Source organism: Petromyzon marinus, chromosome 56 (assembly GCF_048934315.1).
Source record: "Petromyzon marinus isolate PM22_M1 ecotype Great Lakes invasive population chromosome 56, UKy_Petmar_22M1.pri1.0, whole genome shotgun sequence".
In the NCBI taxonomy this organism is placed as follows: Eukaryota; Metazoa; Chordata; class Hyperoartia; order Petromyzontiformes; family Petromyzontidae; genus Petromyzon; species Petromyzon marinus.
In genome coordinates, this window is record NC_133722.1 from 9,701,559 (window position 1) to 9,724,720 (window position 23,162).

At 51.0% G+C, this 23,162-nt stretch overlaps 1 protein-coding gene across 3 annotated transcripts in view; it reads right to left on the reverse strand.

Annotated features, from left to right (window-relative positions):
* LOC116954782 (kinesin heavy chain-like) overlaps positions 1-19,181 on the reverse strand; it is a 62,534-nt gene extending 43,353 nt beyond the window's left edge. For all 3 annotated transcript variants that reach the window (XM_076052542.1, XM_076052541.1, XM_076052540.1), the window contains exons 1-2: positions 18,685-19,181; positions 5,696-5,783 (exon numbers count right to left, since the gene is read on the reverse strand). In XM_076052542.1, coding sequence (XP_075908657.1) covers positions 5,696-5,783; positions 18,685-18,810 — 214 coding nt within the window. In that variant the 5' untranslated portion in view covers positions 18,811-19,181. The remainder of the gene's footprint in view (positions 1-5,695; positions 5,784-18,684) is intronic.
* Between the last annotated feature and the right edge of the window lie 3,981 nt (positions 19,182-23,162).

Consider the following 23,162-nt stretch of genomic DNA (forward strand, 5'->3'; position numbering starts at 1 on the left):
GTGTCTATGTGTCTCTGTGTGTGTCTATGTGTCTCTGTGTGTGTCTATGTGTCTCTGTGTGAGTCTGTGTGTCTATGTGTCTCTGTGTGAGTCTATGAGTCTCTGTGTGAGCCTATGTGTCTCTGTGTGAGCCTATGTGTCTCTGTGTGAGTCTATGTGTCTGTGTGTGTCTATGTGTCTCTTTGTGTGTCTATGTGTCTCTGTGTGAGTCTACGTGTCTCTGTGTGTGTATATGTGTCTCTGTGTGAGTCTATGTGTCTCTGTGTGTGTCTATGTGTCTCTGTGTGTGTCTATGTGTCTCTGTGTGTCTATGTGTCTCTGTGTGAGTCTATGTGTCTCTCTGCGAGTCAACGGGTCTCTGTGTGTGTCTATGTGTCTCTGTGTGTGTCTATGTGTCTCTGTGTGAGTCTACGTGTCTTTGTGTGTGAATGTGTCTCTGTGTGAGTCTATGTGTCTCTGTATGTGTCTGTGTGTCTCTGTGTGAGTCTATGTGTCTCTGTGTGTGTCTGTGTCTCTGTGTGTGTCTATGTGTCTCTGTGTGAGTCTATGTGTCTCTGTGTGAGCCTATGTGTCTCTGTGTGTGTCTATGTGTCTCTGTGTATGTCTATGTGTCTCTGTGTGTGTCTATGTGTCTCTGTGTGAGTCTGTGTGTCTCTGTGTGAGTCTATGAGTCTCTGTGTGAGCCTATGTGTCTCTGCGTGAGCCTATGTGTCTCTGTGTGAGTCTATGTGTCTCTGTGTGTGTCTATGTGTCTCTGTGTGTGTCTATGTGTCTCTGTGTGAGTCTATGTGTCTCTGTGTGTGTCTATGTGTCTCTGTGTGTGTCTATGTGTCTCTGTGTGAGTCTATGTGTCTCTGTATGTGTCTGTGTGTCTCTGTGTGAGTCTATGGGTCTCTGTGTGAGTCTCTGTGTCTATGTGTCTCTGTGTGAGTCTATGTGTCTCTGTGTGAGTCTATGTGTCTCTGTGTGTGTCTATGTGTCTCTGTGTGTGTCTATGTGTCTCTGTATGTGTCTATGTGTCTCTGTGTGAGTCTATGTGTCTCTCTGCGAGTCAACGGGTCTCTGTGTGTGTCTATGTGTCTCTGTGTGAGTCTACGTGTCTCTGTGTGTGTCTATGTGTCTCTGTGTGAGTCTATGTGTCTCTGTATGTGTCTGTGTGTCTCTGTGTGAGTCTATGGGTCTCTGTGTGAGTCTCTGTGTCTATGTGTCTCTGTGTGTGTCTACGTGTCTCTGTGTGAGTCTACGTGTCTCTGTGTGTGTCTACGTGTCTCTGTGTGTGTCTACGTGTCTCTGTGTGTGTCTATGTGTCTCTGTGTGTGTCTATGTGTCTCTGTGTGTGTCTATGTGTCTCTGTGTGAGTCTATATGTCTGTGTGAGTCTACGCGTCTCTGTGTGTGTCTATGTGTCTCTGTGTCTGTCTATGTGTCTCTGTGTGTGCCTATGTGTCTCTGTGTGTGTCTATGTGTCTCCGTGTGAGTCTATGGGTCTCTGTGTGAGTCTATGGGTCTCTGTGTGAGTCTATGTGTCTCTGTGTGAGTCTATGTGTCTCTGCGCGAGTCAACGGGTCTCTGTGCGAGTCTATGTGTCTCTGTGTGTGTCTATGTGTCTCTGTGTGTGTCTATGTATCTCTGTGTGTGTCTATGTGTCTCTGTGTGTATCTATGTGTCTCTGTGTGTATCTACGTGTCTCTGTGTGAGTCTACGTGTCTCTGTGTGTGTCTATGTGTCTCTGTGTGAGTGTGGCCCTGTCCACGTTACGTTCCAGAACGCGGATTTGAACTCAAACCGCACGACCTCGCCCGTGACGGCTCAGGCCCAATGTGCCAGCCAGCTACCCCCGCCTCCCCCGTGACCCCCGTGACCCCTGCGACCCCCCCCCCGAAACCATCGCCGTCGCCGTGGCAGCCACGCGACGGGCTGCATAGAAGCAAACAAATAAATAAATAAGCGGTGCCTCCCAAATCGTCCATTAGTAGGAGCTCTTTGTGTTGCCATGGCGACGTCAGGGTCTCTGGGGAGATGTTGCTAATGAGCTACTAGGATGGGGAGGGGGGGAGGGGGTGTTGGGTGATGGAGGGGGGGAGGGGTAATGGGGGATGGAGGGTGGGTGGAGGGGAGGGGTAATGGGGGATGGAGGGGATGGAGGGGGGGTGGTGGAGGGGAGGGGCAATGGGGGATGGAGGGGGGGGTGAAGGGGAGGGGTAATGGGGGATGGAGGGGATGGAGGGGGGGTGAAGGGGAGGGGTAATGGGGGATGGAGGGGGGATGGGGGGAATCTGTGCCCGTGTCTGTCCTTCCATTGGGGTAGTGGTTGACGTCTCCCGATGTGACGGGATACGGACAAAGGAAGACAAAGGCGGACGGACGACGAGTGACGGACAGACAGGCGGGGTTAGCATGGACGGATTGATGCCGTGGCCGCTTGGACAAATAGCGACAGGCAGACCCAGCACGAGGACGAGACACGTGGTGAGAGACAGAGACAATGGACACGAGTACGAGACACGTGGTGAGAGACTGAGACAATGGACACGAGACACGTGGTGAGAGACAGAGACAATGGACACGAGACACGTGGTGAGAGACAGAGACAATGGACACGAGACACGTGGTGAGAGACAGAGACAATGGACACGAGACACGTGGTGAGAGACAGAGACAATGAGCACGAGACACATGGTGAGAGACAGAGACAATGGCCACGAGGACGAGACACGTGGTGACAGACAGAGACAATGGACACGAGACACGTGGTGAGAGACAGAGACAATGGACACGAGACACGTGGTGAGAGACAGAGACAATGAGCACGAGACACGTGGTGAAAGACAGAGACAATGGACACGAGACACGTGGTGAGAGACAGAGACAATGGACACGAGACACGTGGTGAGAGACAGAGACAATGGACACGAGACACGTGGTGAGAGACAGAGACAATGGACACGAGACACGTGGTGAGAGACAGAGACAATGAGCACGAGACACGTGGCGAGAGACAGAGACAATGGACACGAGACACGTGGTGAGAGACAGAGACAATGGACACGAGACACGTGGTGAGAGACAGAGACAATGGACACGAGACACGTGGTGAGAGACAGAGACAATGAGCACGAGACACGTGGTGAGAGACAGAGACAATGGCCACGAGGACGAGACACGTGGTGAGAGACAGAGACAATGGACACGAGACACGTGGTGAGAGACAGAGACAATGGACACGAGCACGAGACACGTGGTGAGAGACAGAGACAATAGGCACGAGACACGTGGTGAGAGACAGAGACAATGGACACGAGACACGTGGTGAGAGACAGAGACAATGGCCACGAGACACGTGGTGGGAGACAGAGACAATAGGCACGAGACACATGGTGAGAGACAGAGACAATGGACACGAGACACGTGGTGAGAGACAGAGACAATGAGCACGAGACACGTGGTGAGAGACAGAGACAATGGACACGAGACACGTGGTGAGAGACAGAGACAATGAACACGAGGACGAGACACGTGGTGAGAGACAGAGACAATGGACACGAGACACGTGGTGAGAGACAGAGACAATAGACACGAGACACATGGTGAGAGACAGAGACAATGAACACGAGGACGAGACACGTGGTGAGAGACAGAGACAATGGACACGAGACACGTGGTGAGAGACAGAGACAATGGACACGAGAACGAGACACGTGGTGAGAGACAGAGACAATGGCCACGAGACACGTGGTGAGAGACAGAGACAATGAACACGAGGACGAGACACGTGGTGAGAGACAGAGACAATGGACACGAGACACGTGGTGAGAGACAGAGACAATGGCCACGAGACACATGGTGAGAGACAGAGACAATGGCCACGAGACACGTGGTGAGAGACAGAGACAATGAGCACGAGACACGTGGTGAGAGACAGAGACAATGGACACGAGACACGTGGTGAGAGACAGAGACAATGAGCACGAGACACGTGGTGAGAGACAGAGACAATGAACACGAGACACGTGGTGAGAGACAGAGACAATGAGCACGAGACACGTGGTGAGAGACAGAGACAATGAGCACGAGACACGTGGTGAGAGACAGAGACAATGGACACGAGGACGAGACACGTGGTGAGAGACAGAGACAATAGACACGAGACACGTGGTGAGAGACAGAGACAATGGACACGAGCACGAGACACGTGGTGAAAGACAGAGACAATGGACACGAGACACGTGGTGAGAGACAGAGACAGTGGCCACGAGACACGTGGTGAGAGACAGAGACAATGGCCACGAGACACGTGGTGAGAGACAGAGACAATGGACACGAGACACGTGGCGAGAGACAGAGACAATGGCCACGAGACACGTGGTGAGAGACAGAGACAATGGACACGAGACACGTGGTGAGAGACAGAGACAATGAGCACGAGACACGTGGTGAGAGACAGAGACCAGCAGACGGACACGCAGTGAAACCGACAATGAGACTGACAGAGAGACAAAAGACACGACGAGACAACGTGGGACAGGCAAGCAGAGACACGGACAATGAAGAACATAGACAAAGAGCCACAGGCAGACACACGCCTGTCAGGGCCTGTCCCATTCACCCACAGAGGTTAAAGTGCACCTAGCCTGGCACGGGCGTTGCGGGCGACGTCACCACCGATTGGTGGCGAATGCTGTTGTAGGTACGTGTACACGTGGGTGAGTGTACATTCACGCGTGTACATGTGGGTGAGTGTACATCCACACGTGTACATGTGGGTGAGTGTACATGTGTGTGTGTGTCTGTGTACACACACCTACGCGTGCGGTAGTGTGTGCATGCGTGTTCAGGTGTATTGGGCACCCAGTGAACATTCCAACGTTGACCCAACGTTGCACCAACTTTGACCCAACGTTGGTGCAACGTTGATCCAACGTTGGTTGAACTTTGATCCAACGTTGGTCCAACGTTGAGGCAACGTCGGTCCAACGTTGGCATGTGGTTGAACTCAACGTTGACCCAACATTGATTGAACTTTGACCTAACGTTGGTCCAACGTTGACTCAACGTTGGTTGAACTTTGACCCAACGTTGGTCTAACGTTGACCCAACGTTGGTTGAACTTTGACCCAACGTTGGTCCAACGTTGAGGCAACGTCGGTCCAACGTTGGCATGTGGTTGAACTCAACGTTAACCCAACATTGACCACAACGTTGGTCCAACGTTGGCCCAACGTTCCATGCCCACTGGGCGCGTGTATGCGTGCATGTGTATGCACGTGTGTGCGCGCGTGTGTATGTTTGGGGAGTGATAGTATAGCGGTTAGCGCTACGCTGCGCTATGAACCTGGCGACCCGGGTTCGATTCCCGCTCACGGCCAACACCAGTGACGATTATCTGAACCGGTCCCGGGCCTCCCCTAGGTCGACTCAGCCTCAAATGAGTACCTGGTGCGGTGTGTAAACATCGCCACTAGGGAGACAAAGGCGGTCGGGCGTGGTGCTGGCCACCCACCCCCTCGTGTACCGTTCCGGCCTTCATAGGTGCTCGCTAACAGCACTTGCCCCTACAGTCTGTTAAGGCTATACGGGGGATCTTTATCTTTTGTGCGCGTGTATGTGTGTGTGCGCGTGTGTGTGTGTGTATATATGTGTGTGTATATATGTGTGTATGTGTGTGTATGTGTGTATGTGTGTGTATGCACGCGCACCTTTCACGATCTGCCGTGCACACGCATTGTACACCTGCTCCTGAGTGGTGTTGGGTGGAAACACGCGGTCAAATATATACGGCTTTCCCTGCACACAACACACACACACAACACACAACCACAGAGGCACAACACAAGCGGGGCAGTGTTAGCGAGCACCTATTGATGCCAGCGCTGCGTGCACAGCAGCGTGGTGTGCGCGCCCGTAACCAAGACAAAGGTCCCCCGTATAGCCTCCAACAGGCGCTCTGGGGCAAGTGCTGCTAGCGAGTAGCACCACCTATCTATGGAGGTCTGCAGGGCACACACCTTTTATCGGTTTAAAGTTGAAAATCGATTCTTAAATCGATTTTGTAGATTACATTTAAAGTATTACACTGCTGTACTGTATAATGCTTATCCATTTCGTTATTACTATTCTCCATAACGACAGCGGTTATTATATCGTGTATTACTATATAATTGTATAGTGTATTACTAAATAACTGTATCGTATGTTACAAAATAATTCAACGTCGCACCAAGGACACAAAACTAACAGAAGGTCCTTGCTGATAAGACACTGAAAGTCAAAACCGGCCCATCCCAACGAACATCTGGGAAGATCACCTGCACTGGTTAAGGCAAAGCCTGACTGCACAGCTGATGAGACACTGAATGTCAAAACCGGCGCTTGCCTACGAACATCTGGACAGTTCACCAGGACTGGTTGAAGCAAAGCCTGACTGCACAGCTGATGAGACACTGAATGTCAAAACCGGCCCTTGCCTACGAACATCTGGACAGTTCACCAGGACTGGTTGAAGCAAAGCCTGACTGCACAGCTGATGAGCCATTGAATGTCAAAACCGGTCCAGTAGTGTTGGCTTGCAGTCGATGCATCGGTCACATGCCTGGCTTCCGGCAAGATCGATTTCGCAATCCCAGCAGGACGCTCTGGTGGAGCAGATGGCTCGCCTTGTGTCGCATTGCTAATCATGCACTTACGTGTGGAGACACATACGGTACTGTACAACTAACGCCACGAAACGCCACGTGGCGATCATCTGAACCAAGGCCGTAATTATAATATACATTGGGGACACACACCCACCCCCCCAATATTCAAATATGCTCAAAATGTCCCCCCCCAATATATTGCTGTTTAAAAATAATTGCTATGCTATGTAAATAAAAACAACAATTTGCTAAACCTTGGCCACAATATCTGGACTTGTCTTCATATAACAATGCATAGATTTCTGTTTATATGATTGTGGTTATGGTTGTACTTTATTAATCCCTAATCTCTGCCATTACATACAATGAAACAAGAAATGGTAAAAAAAAAGTAAAAACAAAGCAATGTAATACAATACACTATTAGACATTATTGTAAAACATAAATAAAAAGTCCATCCCATGCGTTAGTGAATTGTTTAATATTTTAGGCAGGAAATTACGTTTCAAATGTAGATATTTTTCTGGGCTGGGACCCCCAGACACCCTGGAAGATTTGGTCCCCCCCCCTCCAATGTTGACTCCATGGCTACGGCCTTGGATCTGAACCGCTCTTGGACCTCGCCTAGGTCGACTCGGCCTCGAATGGTTACCTGGCCCGGTGTGCAGTGTAGCTAGCGCGCGTGTGTGAACATCGCCACTGGGGAGACAAAGGCGGTGCTGACCACCCACCCCCTCGTGTGGCACGGTGCCAGCCTTCGTTGGGTGTTCGCTCACAGCACTTGGCCCCCTCCCCTCCCAAAGGTTGCGTTAAGTCTACACGGGGGGTGGGGGGGGGTGCATCATTGTTCTTCGATGATAGGGCAGCTTCGTGCCTGCAGAGGTGACGTAAGCCCATTTGTTCCGGGGAGAGGGAGGGGGGGGGGCACTGTATCTGCATTGTCATGGAACAAAGAATCCATCGGAGATGTGTCCATCGGAGATGTTCTTTCGCAGGGCTTCTCGTGTACTCCACCTCTCTCTCTCTGGCCTCTCTTGCGCGCCGTGCAGAAGGCACATTGCCCGAAACGTCGCCTATTATATAGATAATTGTTGTTGTTGTTTTCATTTCAAGGCCGCGCGGTGTGTTCGTTGCTGACGAGGATGAACGTTGAGATTTATAAGGGGCACGGGGTGACCAACAAGGTGTGAATTGGTCTGTAATAAGGTAGGGCACTGATCAGGGGTTGACAGGTGTGCAAACGCCATGTGCTGGGTGTGGTCCCCCATTAACGCGGCAGATGTGCCCTTGAAACATCTTCGTGGAAGGTGAAAATCGCGTTAATCGAACGCTCATTTCCCATAATAAATAATGTAAATAGGGGGGGGGGGGTTGCATTCCAAGCCCCCAACTCGATCGACAAATGCATCATTACTACTCATTTATAACTACGACATGTCAGTGAATGCTTTTTTAATATATATTGTTGCATTGTTTTATGTTGGTAGAACTTCTTTCGCACCGTGCGTAGCGCAACACGTGCTAATCGGCGGTCGGAATAGTCGCCACTTTTAATTCTCAGAGCTGGAATTCCAACTCAGTTGGCGTGAGACTATCGGTCTCAATGCGAGTCTATGGGTCCCTATGTAGATGGACAGGTCACTGTATCGGCCTATAGATCTCTACGTGAGACGATAGGTCTCTGTGAGTCTATGGGTCTCTATGTAGGTGCATGGGTCTCTATATGTCTATGGCTTTCAATGTGAGTCTATGAATCTATGTCGGTGCGTGGGTCTTTGTATCGGTCTATTGGTCTCTATGTGAGTATATGGGTCTCTATGCGAATGTTTTTTATTTTTACGTGAGGCTATGGATCTTATAGGTGCATAGGTCTCTGTAGAGGTCTATGGGTCTCTATGTGAGTCTATGAGTGTCTTTGAGAGTCTACTGGTCACTACACGAGTTGTATTATATTGGAGACCATCAACTGACCCCACTTAAGAACTCCGGTTCAACCCCGGTTCGCCAGCTGAAACCCAAGCTATCATCGTCGTCAATGTCAATTTCTACTGCCACAAGCCATCATTACCAGGTGGAAATTCCACATTCTCACGGCGGGCAGGAGGGTGGTGGGTCAGTACATCCATATGATAACAACCACGATTGATTCATGGAGATGTTGCCGTGGTGCAATGGTTGGATGGTCGACTGGAAAAATTCCAGAGAGATCGCCAGTGCGAGTGGAGCTCCCGGAGCGGCAGTTGAAGCAACAGTGCAAGACTATGAACTCCCCTCCCTCCCTCACCACCCCTGCGTCACGTGGAACACGTGTGCACGCATACGTGGAACGCATACACCGAGATCTCATTATTACTTTGAATCGGGCGTTAAATTGCCCAGCGTGTCACGTGCTGCGTTGTTTAACGATCATCGGGCGCTCGCAGCAGCGTGGCACGCGTTCATTTATCATTCGCATTGGTGGTGGTGGTGATGGTGGTAGTGGTGGTGGTAGTGGTAGTGGTGATGGTGGTGGTGGTGATGGTGGTGGTGGTAGTGGTGGTGGTAGTGGTGGTAGTGGTGGTGATGGTGGTGGTGATGGTGGTGGTGGTCGTGGTAGTGGTGGTGGTGGTGATGGTGGTGGTAGTGGTGGTGGTGATGGTGGTGGTGATGGTGGTAGTGGTGGTGATGGTGGTGGTGGTGATGGTGGTGGTGATGGTGGTGGTGGTCGTGGTAGTGGTGGTGGTGATGGTGGTGGTGGTGGTGGTAGTGGTGGTGATGGTGGTGGTGGTAGTGGTGGTGATGGTGGTGGTGGTCGTGGTGGTGGTGATGGTGGTGGTGGTGATGGTGGTAGTAGTGGTGGTGGTGATGGTGGTGATGGTGGTGGTAGTGGTGGTGATGGGGCCGCGAGGATTGCAGTTTGGAGATCCCTGCCTCAAATGTACCTCGGTAATACCACCGACAAATCATGCGTGTGGCCCGGTGGTCTTCCTTGCAAGGCCCACGTGGGCCCCTGGCGGCCTTTAGTGCGGCCCCTGACAATCACACAACACGTGACGACACCCTCCCCATCGTCGTCATCGTGGTGCTGCTGCCAGACCCAACAATGGTTTCGGATGCGTGGTGGCCATCCTCACACTGGTGGTGATGTCTTGTCGGCGAAAGTGCCCCCCCCACCACCACCCCCCCATCCTCTCTGAAAATTAGTGACGCACGCTGGTTTAGATTATTTTAGATTCTTTTAGATTTTTGTTGCTGCTATAAATGTCCACGTGATGATGATGATGATGAGCTACTTGGTTGAGCTATCATTTGTGGCCAGGTCGCTTTTGAAAAAGCTAATTAGCTAAGTGGGTTTTGCCTGGTAAGGGTAAAACATCTTCTTTGGTTCTTTCGGTAAAGTCACGTAGAATGAGAATAAAATAATAAATTGATAAAATAAAATAACACAATAAAATTCTCACGACGCTTTGGCCACAACACTCCAGCGCTGTCCTCCAGACAGTCTCGTCCCTTCACCTGATGAAGGCCGCTTGTGTTGTGGCCGAAACGTCGTGAGAATTTTATTGTGTTATTTTATTTTATCAATTTATCATTTTATTCTCATTCTACGTGACTTTACCGAAAGAACCAAAGAAGATTAATCCTTGCAGTCACGAAAGCTTTAAATCGAAATTTAAGGGTAAAACATTTATAGTTTCGTTTGATTTGTGTACATATTTAAAGTGATTCCGTTTCCTTTCCTATACGTTACACTCTGCTATCATGGTGTGTGTATTGTTTATTGGTGTAAACGTTCTGAACCCGTGCCTCTTTACTGGACATCTGCGAGAGCAAAAAAAGAGCGCTTATAGCACATCGGAACCTTCCTCCGGTATAAATAGATAACCTGAAGTGATACAAAGACGGCCTGGTCGCTAGGCGTGGCTCCTCTGCCCATCGTGCTGCTCGTGATTGAGCGAACGTCGTTCCAGTATCGCTCCTCCATCTCCCCTCCCCTCCCGCCACACCCACAACACCACCACGCGCGCTCGTTAATAATCACCGCATGGCCCTTAAACAGGAAGGGGGGGGGGGTCATTGCCCGACGTTTCGGGCAATGACCCTTCTTCGTAGCATAGACAGGGTGCTTCAAAACATGTTTAACGCTTCTGGGAATTTGCTAACGACGCCACGAGAAACGTGCTGCCGCCTCCGGGCTCTGGAGCCACCTGAGATGATTCCAGGCTACGCGTTGACAACGCTGGCGAACAAGTGGGGAGACTTTTTGATTTAAAGCTTTCGTGACTGCAGTAATTCATATTCTTAGTTCTTTCGGTAAAGTCACGTTGAAGGGAAACAACAAAATAATAAAATATATATTTATATAATATATTATATATTTTTTATTATTTTGTTGCTTTCCTTCAACGTGACTTTACCGAAAGAACTAAGAATAAGTGGGGAGACTCTTTGACGTTATGCAGCTACTGACATCACATTCGTTATCACGTCACGGTGTTATTATTATTATCCGTTCCATTAAAAACGATAGTCCCATGTGATTGTTAGTATTTTTTAGAAACGCCCTGTCCATCATAATTCAGATAAATTCAGAGTTCCTCGTCAATCCACTGCTGGTTGATAGCTCCCGCGGGTTTGCTTTGATCACACTGGCCATACTTCACCACGCTCGTGATCGGTTGAGGTTGTGTTAAAGCGAGGTTTGTTCGGGTTGTGTAGACGCACGCACGGGAACCGGTCATGACATCACTCGCCACTGACGTTAGCCGGGATTCATATTCTACAGTCCAGTACGGCGTACGGTTATTAAATAACAAATGTATAGAACATGGCACACAGGGTGTTGCGTGAGTTCGTGCCAATAATATTGAGGAGCGGTGGAGCAGCGGATAGCGCACTACGCTCCGAACCCGGCGACCCGAATTCACAACCAAAACCGGCCCTGGGCATCCGCTAGGTCGACTCATCCTTAAATGAGTATCTGGTGCGGGCCGTGAACATCGCTATGCAGGACACAAAGGCGGCCGGGCGTGGCGCTGGCCACCCACCCCCTCGTGTGCCGTGCCGGCCTTTATAGGTGCTGCTCGCTAACAGCACTTGCCCCAACATTCTGTTAAAGGCTACACGGGGGATATTTGTCTTTGTGTTGTAATACTATTCATGATTTGCAGCCATTTTATCAATCCACTGCTGGATGAGCCTCCCCCGCCCCTCAATTAAGTACCGATCTTGGAGGGATATTTAAATATACTTCACCACGCTGGTCAGTGCGGGTTAGTGAAGGGGATGAAACAATCGGAGGAGCTCTTCTAATATGACTCGCAGGAATCGAACTCTGGTTCATTCGCTCCACCTGGCCACCCTACCGCCCACGTCCACTGCGGTAACGTGACATTAATCCGAATGGTGTAAAACTGTTGTGTGGTGTCGCTTCACTGCTGCGCCCCAATTATAATTATGAGGAAGCCGTACAACACTCCGGGCTGCCCTTAGACGTTTGTTGCTGGGCATGACTCACTGATGGCACCCAATGAACACGAAGACCCACGTCGTGAGACGCTTGGCTGTGCGTGACAGTCCGCGGCTGATAATCACCTCCCCTCGGAAAGCCTGGCAGCTTGACATTGAAAACGGATGCGCCCTAAAGAACATGAAGATCCGTGCAAGGCTCCCGTGTTGCGCTCTGCATTCTGTCGCTGACACTGGCGACACTGCACGAGCCCACGTGGTTGACGGTGAGACATGCAGCTCACTGGGAGAGTGCTTGGCAGTTTGTAGCTGGGCCCTGGCTCGCTGATGATCCCCAATTAACACGAAGACGCTTCGTGATAATAATAATAAAAACAATTGATTAGATCGTGTAAATGTGTTTCGTGCACCCGCCTCCACCCGACACAGCCAATTCGTCACTCAACTCCAGCATCACCGCTCGTGTGTGAGTGTCAGAGGACGTAAACCCCGCAGCACTTTTACAATTTGAGTTCACGACGTTTCGCTGGCGATGACAACAGCAGCAGCAGCAGGCGATTGGGCAGAATTGTAAACGGGTGTGGGGTTATCGTGAGAACCGTTGTTTTTTTGTAGCCAGTATGAAAGTAGTGAAAAGTAAGACTGTAGTCGTAGTAGTAGTAGTTGGTGCTGACTCTCTCTCTCTCTGTGGGGTTGCTCTCCATCCCAGCGGTGGTTCTGAAGTGGGAACTCACGGCCGCGTTCTGTTCACAGCGTGACGAACCTCACTCAATGTGGCTGCGTCGGGTGGAGGAGGGTGGTAACGACACATTGACCCGATCTAACACAACAACAAACACACTTTATCGCGAATAATATTTGGTGACGAAGGCCTCACGTGTTAAATTAAAGACGGTTACATCAATAAATGTGAGCTGTACTTGGACAATCTTGTGGCTATCTGGGTACGACTCACCAATGAGCTTGAATAAGGACAAAACGTTAATCCTGATTGTATAGGAAGGTCCTGGCGTCTATTGAACGAGCCATTCAAGTAAAAGCTGCCGTCTTATAATCGAATTAATTGGGCTGTGCTAGTGCAAGGACAGTATTGCAAACCAAAGACAAAAGCCCCCCGTGTAGCCTACAAAGGCTGCTGGGTGCAAGTGCTGTTGGCGAGAACGCGCGAAGGAGGCTTGAACGGTGCATACCGCACAGGGGTGTAGCCAGCGACCACGCCCGACCGCCTTTGTCTCCCCCCGGGAGCCGATGTTTGCACGCCGTTCCAGGTAGGGATATTCATGTTAAGGCTGCGTCGACTTCGGGGGTGTGGTGGTGTAAACCCGTTTCGGACGATCAACGCCGATCGATGCTTTTGTCGTGAGCGGGAATCGAACTCGGCTTGCCGGGTTGGTAGTGAGCGCGGCGCGCTAACCACGGCACCACCGCTCCCCTCCCCCCCCCCGATGCAATGTGCATCACCGGTACACACGAACACCCCGCACGCGTGGCCGTTGTGTGAGCGGCTACGGCGATGCTGATGAGCACGAAGAGGGTCGAAGCGCGCGCCTGGCAGATAGGAAAACGGGAGCAGCGCGACCTTGGGAGCGTTGAAGAATCAGAATATTTATTTATTCTGGAGGAATCCGATGAGCTATAAAGCTCTTTGTTTTTTTACAGATGTCCAGGCGAAGGAGGAGGAGAGCGGGATTTGCGTTATCTTTGTGTTACCGTTGTGTTACCCCCAGGGCTCTCCTTTCGAGGACGGTCACGCAGTACGCCTCTAGATGGTGGCTTTGTCTCTGCGTCTCTCTGTGTCTTTGTGAAGGAGTTTCTGTGTCTCTGTGTCTAATGTGTCCCTGTATGTACGCGCCTGTCTGCTTGTGTATACGTGTCCGAGTTCGATTCCCGCTCACGGCCACCAACACCCAGTGACGATTATCTGAACTCGTCCTGGGCCTCCCCTAGGTCGACTTCAAATGAGTACCCGGTGCCGTGTCCAAACATCGCCACTGGGGAGACACGCAGGGCCGGACGAAGATTTTGAAGGCCCCTGGGCTACAGGTGCTGTGATGCCCACAGTAATATTTTGCATAAGGAAAAAAAAAGTTAAAGGAAAAAAAATGTGTATTTTAAAATTCAGCGTTCACAAATTAAATAACTTTTGACTTCATCTCTGGAGGCCCCCTGGGCTGTAGCTCCTTAAAGCCCCCACGCCTGAATCCGGCCCTGGGCACACGGGGGCGGGGGGGGGTCTGTGCCTTGTGGCGCATCTTCAAGTCATCTCCCGTCACCTTCCACACTGCCATGGCTGGTCCCTTGACGTGACCTTAAAGTGCACTTAGCTTGGCACGAGCACCGTGCTGAGGTCACCGCTAAGTGGTGCGGTGACGTCACCGTCGCCTCGTGGCTGAACGACGATCATTGTTGTTGTTGTGGTGGCTGTTGTTGTGGTGGTGGTGGCTGTTGTTGTTGTGGTGGTGGTGGTGGCTGTTGTGTGTGTGTGTACTAGGGCTGAACGATTTGGTGAAAATATATAATTGCGATTTTTCGGACATTGTGATTTGATTTGCGCTTTAAATTTTAAAGTCAAGCTTCAGTTCGATATTGGCTATGTAATCGATGTAAAACACGTGATGGAGCATTACCACGTGATACCATCACAATATGAACTGCTCTTTATATTCTAATGCAGAGATGAGAACTTAAAATATATTAATTGCTTCCAACATGTATTCATTAAAATGTTTTAATTGAAATAGAACAATCAAACAAAGAACAATTGTTAAGTTAAATAAATAAAGCTATTATAATAAAACTATTCCAATAATAAAGCACTGTAATAGGACTTTTCAAATCGCAAAAAATCGCAGCCTTTTGCGATTTACTAATCGCATTGTTTCAAATTGCGATTTCGATTTGAAATCGATTAATCGTTCAGCCCTAGTGTGTACGTAATTGTGTACACCACGTGTGTACGCACGTTGTCTTTGCCGACTCAGCCTCAAACGAGTACCTGGTTCGGTGTGCAGTAAACATCGCCACTGGGGAGACAAAGGCGGCCGGGCGTGGCGCTGGCCACCCACCCCCTCGTGTGCCGTGCCGGCCTTCATAAGTTCTGCCCGCTAACAGCACTTGCCCCAACAGTCCATCAAGCCTACACGGGGGATCTTTGTTGTGTGTATGGGGAGCGGTGGCGCAGCGGTGAGGGCGTTGCGCGATGAACCCGGCGACCAGAGGTTCTTTTCCCGTTCACAGCCGACGTCGGTGACGAATATCCGAAGCCGTCTCCGTGTATAACATCGTGGTGGTTGGTGGTGATGGGTGGTGATTGTGGTGGTGATGATGGGTGGTGAAGGGTAGTGATGGTGGTGGTGATGAGTGGTGATGGGTGGTGGTGATGATGGGTGGTTATGGGTGGTGGTGGTTGGTTGTTATGGTGGTGATGGGTGGTGATGGTGGTGGTGATGGTGGTGGCGATGGGTGGTGATGGGTGGTGATGGTGGTGATGATGGGTGGTGATGGTGGTGGCGATGGGTGGTGATGGGTGGTGATGGTGGTGATGATGGGTGGTGATGGGTGGTGATGGGTGGTGGTGATGAGTGGTGGTGATGATGGGTGGTGATGGGTGGTGGTTGGTTGTTATGGGTGGTGATGGGTGGTGATGGTGGTGGTGATGGGTGGTGATGGGTGGTGGTGGTGATGATGGGTGGTGATGGGTGGTGGTTGGTTGTAATGGGTGGTGATGGGTGGTGGTGGTGATGATGGGTGGTGATGGGTGGTGGTTGGTTGTTATGGGTGGTGATGGGTGGTGGTGGTGATGGGTGGTGGTGGTTGGTTGTTATGGGTGGTGATGGCGGTGGTGATGGGTGGTGATGATGATGCTGCTCGCGACGTTTCTGCTTCATAATGGTGGCTACGGTGGCAGGTACAGCCACCCTCGATTCACCATCCATCAATTCGCTTGCCACTTCGACCATTCACCAATCCACCATCCACCCTCCACCATCCACTCATTTCTCCATCCCTCCCTTCCATCCTTGCCTCCCTTCCTTCCCTCCTCTATCCCTCCGTATTTTCTCTTCGTGAAGTTACACGTTGACTCCCTCCATCGCTGCCTCTAAATTGGCATCCATCCTTCCGCTATCTACATCCGCCTCTCTCCATCCATCCATCTCTTTCCATCCTCCACGTCGCCTCTCGATTCACCGCTTTCCCTCAACGTGTGCATCGCTATCACCCGTCTCGTTTGCATCCACCCCATCTCTCCTATTGCAATCTCGTTCAGGTCACTGATTAAATCATTCTTCACCACCCATCCACCAGTTTCCCCTCCCTCCCATCTCTACGTTGACCTCCTCATTCATTCATTAATGCATTCGTTCATCCCTACGTCCATGCATTCATTCCTTGCATAACCACATCCCCTCCCTCCCCTCCCTTATTCACAATCATCTGTACCGCTCTCCTTCCACCCAATCCACTTTCTACATTCACCATTATCCTCATTAATATATTAATTCCTCCCCGTGCATGAATCCTCCGTTCTTCATTCATCCCTCTTGATTCCCACCCCCACGTCCTCTCTCTTTACCCCTCCCATCTGTCTGATTTACATACATCCCTTAAACTTAATCAACTCTTGCCAATCATGGAAATTAAATTATTCACCACTCCCCAACCTCTCTCACTCCCCATCCGCCCATCTCCTCCCTCCCTCACTGCCTCCATTGAATCTAAAAACATCCGTTTTTTGTATTCCTTCATGCATCGCTATCAAGCCGCACATCCATCCACTCATTGCTCTCTCGTCATCTCGCTACAGCCCTCTCATTGACATCCCTCCGATTATATTTTTATTTTTTTATATATTCATTCGTTTCATCGTTCTCCACCCCCATCCCAGCCGTCCACACTCTCCACATCCCCTCCCTCCATTCTCATATCGACAATGACCCCCTCGTTCATTCATTCTTGCACGCAAAAATCAATCGAATCTCTCAATTTATTCATTCACCGTTCTCTAACCCCACCCGTAGCATCCGTTCCTCTCTACGTTCACTCCCGCATATCCGGTCATTCATTCCTTCCTTCATTCGTGCATCCATAAATCAATTTACTCTCTTTTAATAATTGATTCATCGTTCCCCTGACCAGCCCACCAAATCCATCCATCCTCTCTACCGACCACTATTTATCAATCCCATTTTGTCCTCCACTTCATTCGCTCATTCTTGCATCGTTCCCCCCACCCCACCCATCAATTAAACCGCTCGACATCCCTCCCCGTCTCCCCCTCCCTCCACATCTCTACAGGGAGCTCATCATTGATTCATTCATTTTAGAATCTTTACGTCACCTCTTCATTCATTCACCCGTGAATCGTTCCCCCACCCCACCTACTCCATCGACCTATCCAGCCATCCATTCGGCCCACATCCCTCCCCTCCCTGTTTACCTCTCTGCATCTCTATCCCATCCCTTTCCCTCCTTGCCTCCCCACCCCTCTTGCATGTGTCGCCATCCTTTTAACAGCCCTCCCTCTGTTCAATCCCATTTCTTCATTCCTCAATGTTTCCTTAAATGGGTTCCCACCCCGTTCCCCATCCACATCTCTCTTCCACCCCCCACCCCCCTCTTACGTCTATCTCCCCGCATCTCTCTCTCCATCCCTCTTCCACCCATCTCTAACCATCCCTCTCCCACCCATCTCTCTCCATCCCTCCCCCACCCATCTCTCTCCATCCCTCTCCCACCCATCTCTCTCCCCAGCCCTCTCCCATCCATCCCTCTCTCCATCCCTCTCCCACCCATCTCTCTCCATCCCTCTCCCACCCATCTCTCTCCCCAGCCCTCTCCCACCCATCTCTCTCCATCTCTCTCCCATCCATCTCTCTCCAGCCCTCTCTCCATCCCTCTCTCTCTCTCTCCATCCCTCTCCCACCCATCTCTCTCTCCATCCCTCTCTCTCTCTCCATCCCTCTCCCACCCATCTCTCTCCATTCCTCTCCCACCCATCTCTCTCCATCCCTCTCCCACCCATCTCTCTTCCCATCCCTCTCCCATCCATCTCTCTCTCCATCTCTCTCCCACCCATCTCTCTCCATCCCTCTCCCACCCATCTCTCTCTCCATCCCTCTGCCACCCATCCCTCTCCCACCCATCTCTCTCTCCATCCTTCTCCCACCCATCTCATCTCCCAATCTCTCTCCCGTACCTCCCCATCCCTGTCACCCATCTCTCTCTCCATCGCTCTCCCACCCATCCCTCTCTCCATCCCTCTCCCACCTATCTCTCTCCATCCCTCTCCCACCCATCTCTCTCTCCATCCCTCTCCCACCCATGCTATCTCCCAATCTCTCTCCCGTCCCTCTCCATCCCTCTCCCACCCATCTCTCTCTCCCATCCCTCTCCCACCCATCTCTCTTCCAATCCCTCTCACCCATCTGTCTCCCATCCCTCTCCCACGCATCCCATCTCCCCCAATCCCTCCTCCCCCCGCCGCCTAATCCCTTCAGCCCCATCCGTGCGAGTTTGTATCTCCCTGCCGGGCACCCGCCCTGCCCTGCCCGCCCTGGCGGTCCGCGTGTCGCGTCGTGTCGCGTCGCGCTCGGCTCCTCACCGCGATGTAGAGAGTGTCGTCGCCCTGGAATTTCGGGATGAATTTGTCCCCTCGAACCTTCTCGGATTCGTTCAGCGGGCGGATTCTGCACATCACCTTGATGCTGCATTCTGACGCGTCAGCCATTGTGAGCGCCTGTCGTCTTCGCCTTTCTATCTCTCTCTCTCTCCACCTCCTCTCTCTCTCTCTCCCTACCCTTCTCTCTGCGCTACCAATACGCTGCAAAAAACAGCAGCAATATTATAGAAATAATAATATAAAAACAACAAATAAACACGCAAGCAATTGCCGGGCAATTAATCACCTGCCTCCAACCGCATATAACATGATGCCTAAATACAATTATTATCTGTAAGACAATAATTGTATTTGACTCTCTGGGTCTCCGTGTCTCTGCGTCTCTCTGCCGAGCGTGCTGTGCGGCGATCTTTGCGCAAGACGCGATGGCGATGGGAGGAGGGGGGTGATGATGGTGGTGGTGGTGGGTGGTGGTGGTGATGGTGGTGCTGGGTGGAGCTAAAGATGCCCGTGGTGATGCTGGGGAGGAGCGGGGAGATGCAGCAAAAAATATCGCGAAGAATGCCGGGAATAATTGCGACTAAATTTGGCTGAGACACATATATTGGGCACAAAATAATAATTCGAACGATTATTCGCATTTTTTTTACAGCATGAAGCGGTTCACGTTATTTGCGCAAACATTTTAAGCAATATATATTTTTGTAATGTCTAAAATATTTTGTGGCATATGTAAATTAGTATAACGCACTGTATGTGATCATTGAGGGCAGTGGTAATTGTAGCGGGATGGATTCCCGCTCACGACCACCACCACCAACACCACGGCGATTACCTGAGCCGCTCCTGGGCCTCCCCTAGGTCGACTCAGCCTCAAATGAGTACCTGGTGCGGTGTGGTGTAAAACATCGCCACTGGAGAGACAAAGGCGGCCGGGCGTGGTGTTGGCCACTCCAACAGTTCGACTGATGTCTTTGCCTTGCGTTTGCCCTCTAATCCACGTGGTCTCCATGCCTCGTGCCATCTCTCGGTATCATTCAGAGCGTACCCTGTGATGATTGATGTTGGTCGAGCAAACCGTATTCACATGGCACGGCATTGTCTATATATTACAGATATCACTATTGCAAGAGGCAGGCTGGGAGCCAGGCATAGTTGAGAGTTCGACTCCCGGCGAGTGATAGACATCTGAACTGGTCATCGCCTCCCCACGCCGTGATTAATTTGACACATCACGTCATGATTTTACCTTGCTCACCTCGTCAAGGAGCATGTACCATCATCACGCGACACTCCGGTCATCGCGCTTTCAGGTGCGCTTATGCGGCCGTCTGGAACGCTCTTCCCTTCCGATATTAGGAAGCCACTGGGAGCTGCGCCCTTATGAATCATCGTCGTCTAGATTGAACAAAGTCATCCCTTTAGAATTGCTTGTTGTGTTTCGTGTGTTAACCCTAAGACTCACATAGAGACCCATAGACTCACACAGATACCCATAGACTCACACAGAGACCCATAGACTCACACAGAGACACATAGACTCACACAGAGACCCATAGACTCACACAGAGACCCATAGACTCACACAGAGACCCATAGACTCACACAGAGACACATAGACTCACACAGATACCCATAGACTCACACAGAGACCCATAGATTTACACAGAGACCCATGAACTCACACAGAGACCCATAGACCCACACAGAGACCCATAGACCCACACAGAGACCCATAGACTCACACAGAGACCCATAGACTCACACAGAGACCCATAGACTCACACGGATCCATAGACTCACACAGAGACCCATAGACTCACACAGAGACACATAGACTCACACAGAGACCTATAGACTCACACAGAGACACATAGACTCACACAGAGACCCATAGACCCACACAGAGACCCATAGACCCACACAGAGACCAATAGACTCACACAGAGACACATAGACTCACACAGAGACCCATAGACCCACACAGAGACCCATAGACTCACACAGAGACCCATAGACTCACACAGAGACACATAGACTCACACAGAGACACATAGACTCACACAGAGACCCATAGACTCACACAGAGACCCATAGACTCACACAGAGACACATAGACTCACACAGAGACACATAGACCCACACAGAGATCCATAGACCCACACAGAGACCCATAGACCCACACAGAGACCCATAGACTCACACAGAGATCCATAGACTCACACAGAGACACATAGACTCACACAGAGACCCATAGACTCACACAGAGACCCATAGACTCACACAGAGACACATAGACACACACAGAGACCCATAGACTCACACAGATCCATAGACTCACACAGATCCATAGACTCACACAGAGACACATAGACTCACACAGAGACACATAGACACACACAGAGACCCATAGACTCACACAGATCCATAGACTCACACAGAGACACATAGACTCACACAGAGACACATAGACTCACACAGAGACCCACAGACTCACACAGAGACCCATAGACTCACACAGAGACACATAGACTCACACAGAGACCCATAGACTCACACAGAGACACATAGACTCACACAGAGACCCATAGACTCACACAGAGACACATAGACTCACACAGAGACCCATAGACTCACACAGAGACACATAGACACACACAGAGACCCATAGACTCACACAGATCCATAGACTCACACAGATCCATAGACTCACACAGAGACACATAGACTCACACAGAGACACATAGACACACACAGAGACCCATAGACTCACACAGATCCATAGACTCACACAGAGACACATAGACTCACACAGAGACACAGACTCACACAGAGACCCACAGACTCACACAGAGACCCATAGACTCACACAGTGACACATAGACTCACACAGAGACCCATAGACTCACAGAGACACATAGACTCACACAGAGACCCATCGCAACTCCGATGAGCACGGTTGGCTACGTGCGGTGCGAAAGAAGTTCGACGCGCAACATCTCCGGTATGAACCCCACCCCACCCTCGCCCCCTCCCACCTCGTGCGTGACCCCCACCACCACGAGGTGGAACTCCCCGGCCTCCATCACTGTCGCAATGGCCCCGTCGCTGAGACCGGGCACGGGGAATTTGGTGTCGAGCAGCTGGGGACTCACGCCGAGACATCTGTCACAGAGGGCCGTGGCTAGGCTCGCGAGGTGCGCAGGCGGTGCAGCTGCGCCGAAGCTCGTGGAGGCCCAGAGGGTGGTTGGGGTGGGGAATGCCAGGAGCTATTTCCACTCCGCTACGCCTACTGTGACCCCACAGGCTCATATAGAGACCCGCAGACTTGTATTGAGGACCATTGATTGATAAAGAGACCCATACATTTACCGTGGCCTAGGCCCGCAGACTCACATATAGGCCCGTAGACTTACACGCAGACCTACAGATTTACGTAGAGACCCGTAGACCCACATAGAGGCCCATAGACTCGTATAGCGACCTATATAGGCTTACATAGGGGCCCCATGAACTAACATATAGATTTACTTAGGGACCCACAGACTCACAAACAAAACCCATAGACCAGAATAAAATCCAGTGCCGTGGCTATGAAGGGTGCAGGCGGTGCAACTGCACCGACCAATGGGGACGGAGGAGGAGGCCCGCTCCTCGGGATACCAAGAGGTGGGGGCGAGTGGGGGGGGGGGGTGAACTTTATTCCGTGCACCAGGGCCCAGGCTAACCCTGCTACGCCGCTGTTGCTACGCAATTGTTAGCAAAGAGCAACGGGACCCCTTCAGAAGTCCACGCGCGTCTCCCCGTGGGGCCTCTGTGCGCGTTCGTCATCAGTGGAGTCACGTGACGTGCGCGTTACGGCGCGCCAAGCCCGCCGATTGGCCCACGCGGTGACCGGTGTCGACGTGGAGGGTGCAGGCGGTGCACCTGGGAGCTTTGGGCCGGGCCAGTGCCGGATGATCCTATGGGACCGTTCATAAATGACGTCACGCGATTTTGGACGATTTTTGACCCCCCCCCCTCGTCACACGGCGTCACAGAAAGTCAGACCCCCCCCCCATCAAATATGACGTCACAAAGGTCTGCCCCCGCTCCAAAACCATATTTCCATTTTGAAAATAAAACATGCTTCAAATCGCTTTGAACGATTGTCATTGTAGTGCGTATTTAATGTGGCGCTGCACTCTGATGTTGTAGGAGAAAACATTTATTAAAAAATCTATTTAATTAAGTAGAACGTGTTGTCTATATGTATTCAAAGTTGCGCATTTTGATGTGACGTCACATTTCTAAAACCGCCCCACCCCCTCGTCACACATCGTCACAGATGTCTGAAACCCCCCCCCCCCCCTTTAGGTGCGTGACGTCATTTATTAACGGCCCCCTAGCAGCACAAGTAGCTACACGTGTAGTAGCTACACGTGTAGTAGCTACACGTGTAGTAGCTACACGTGTAGTAG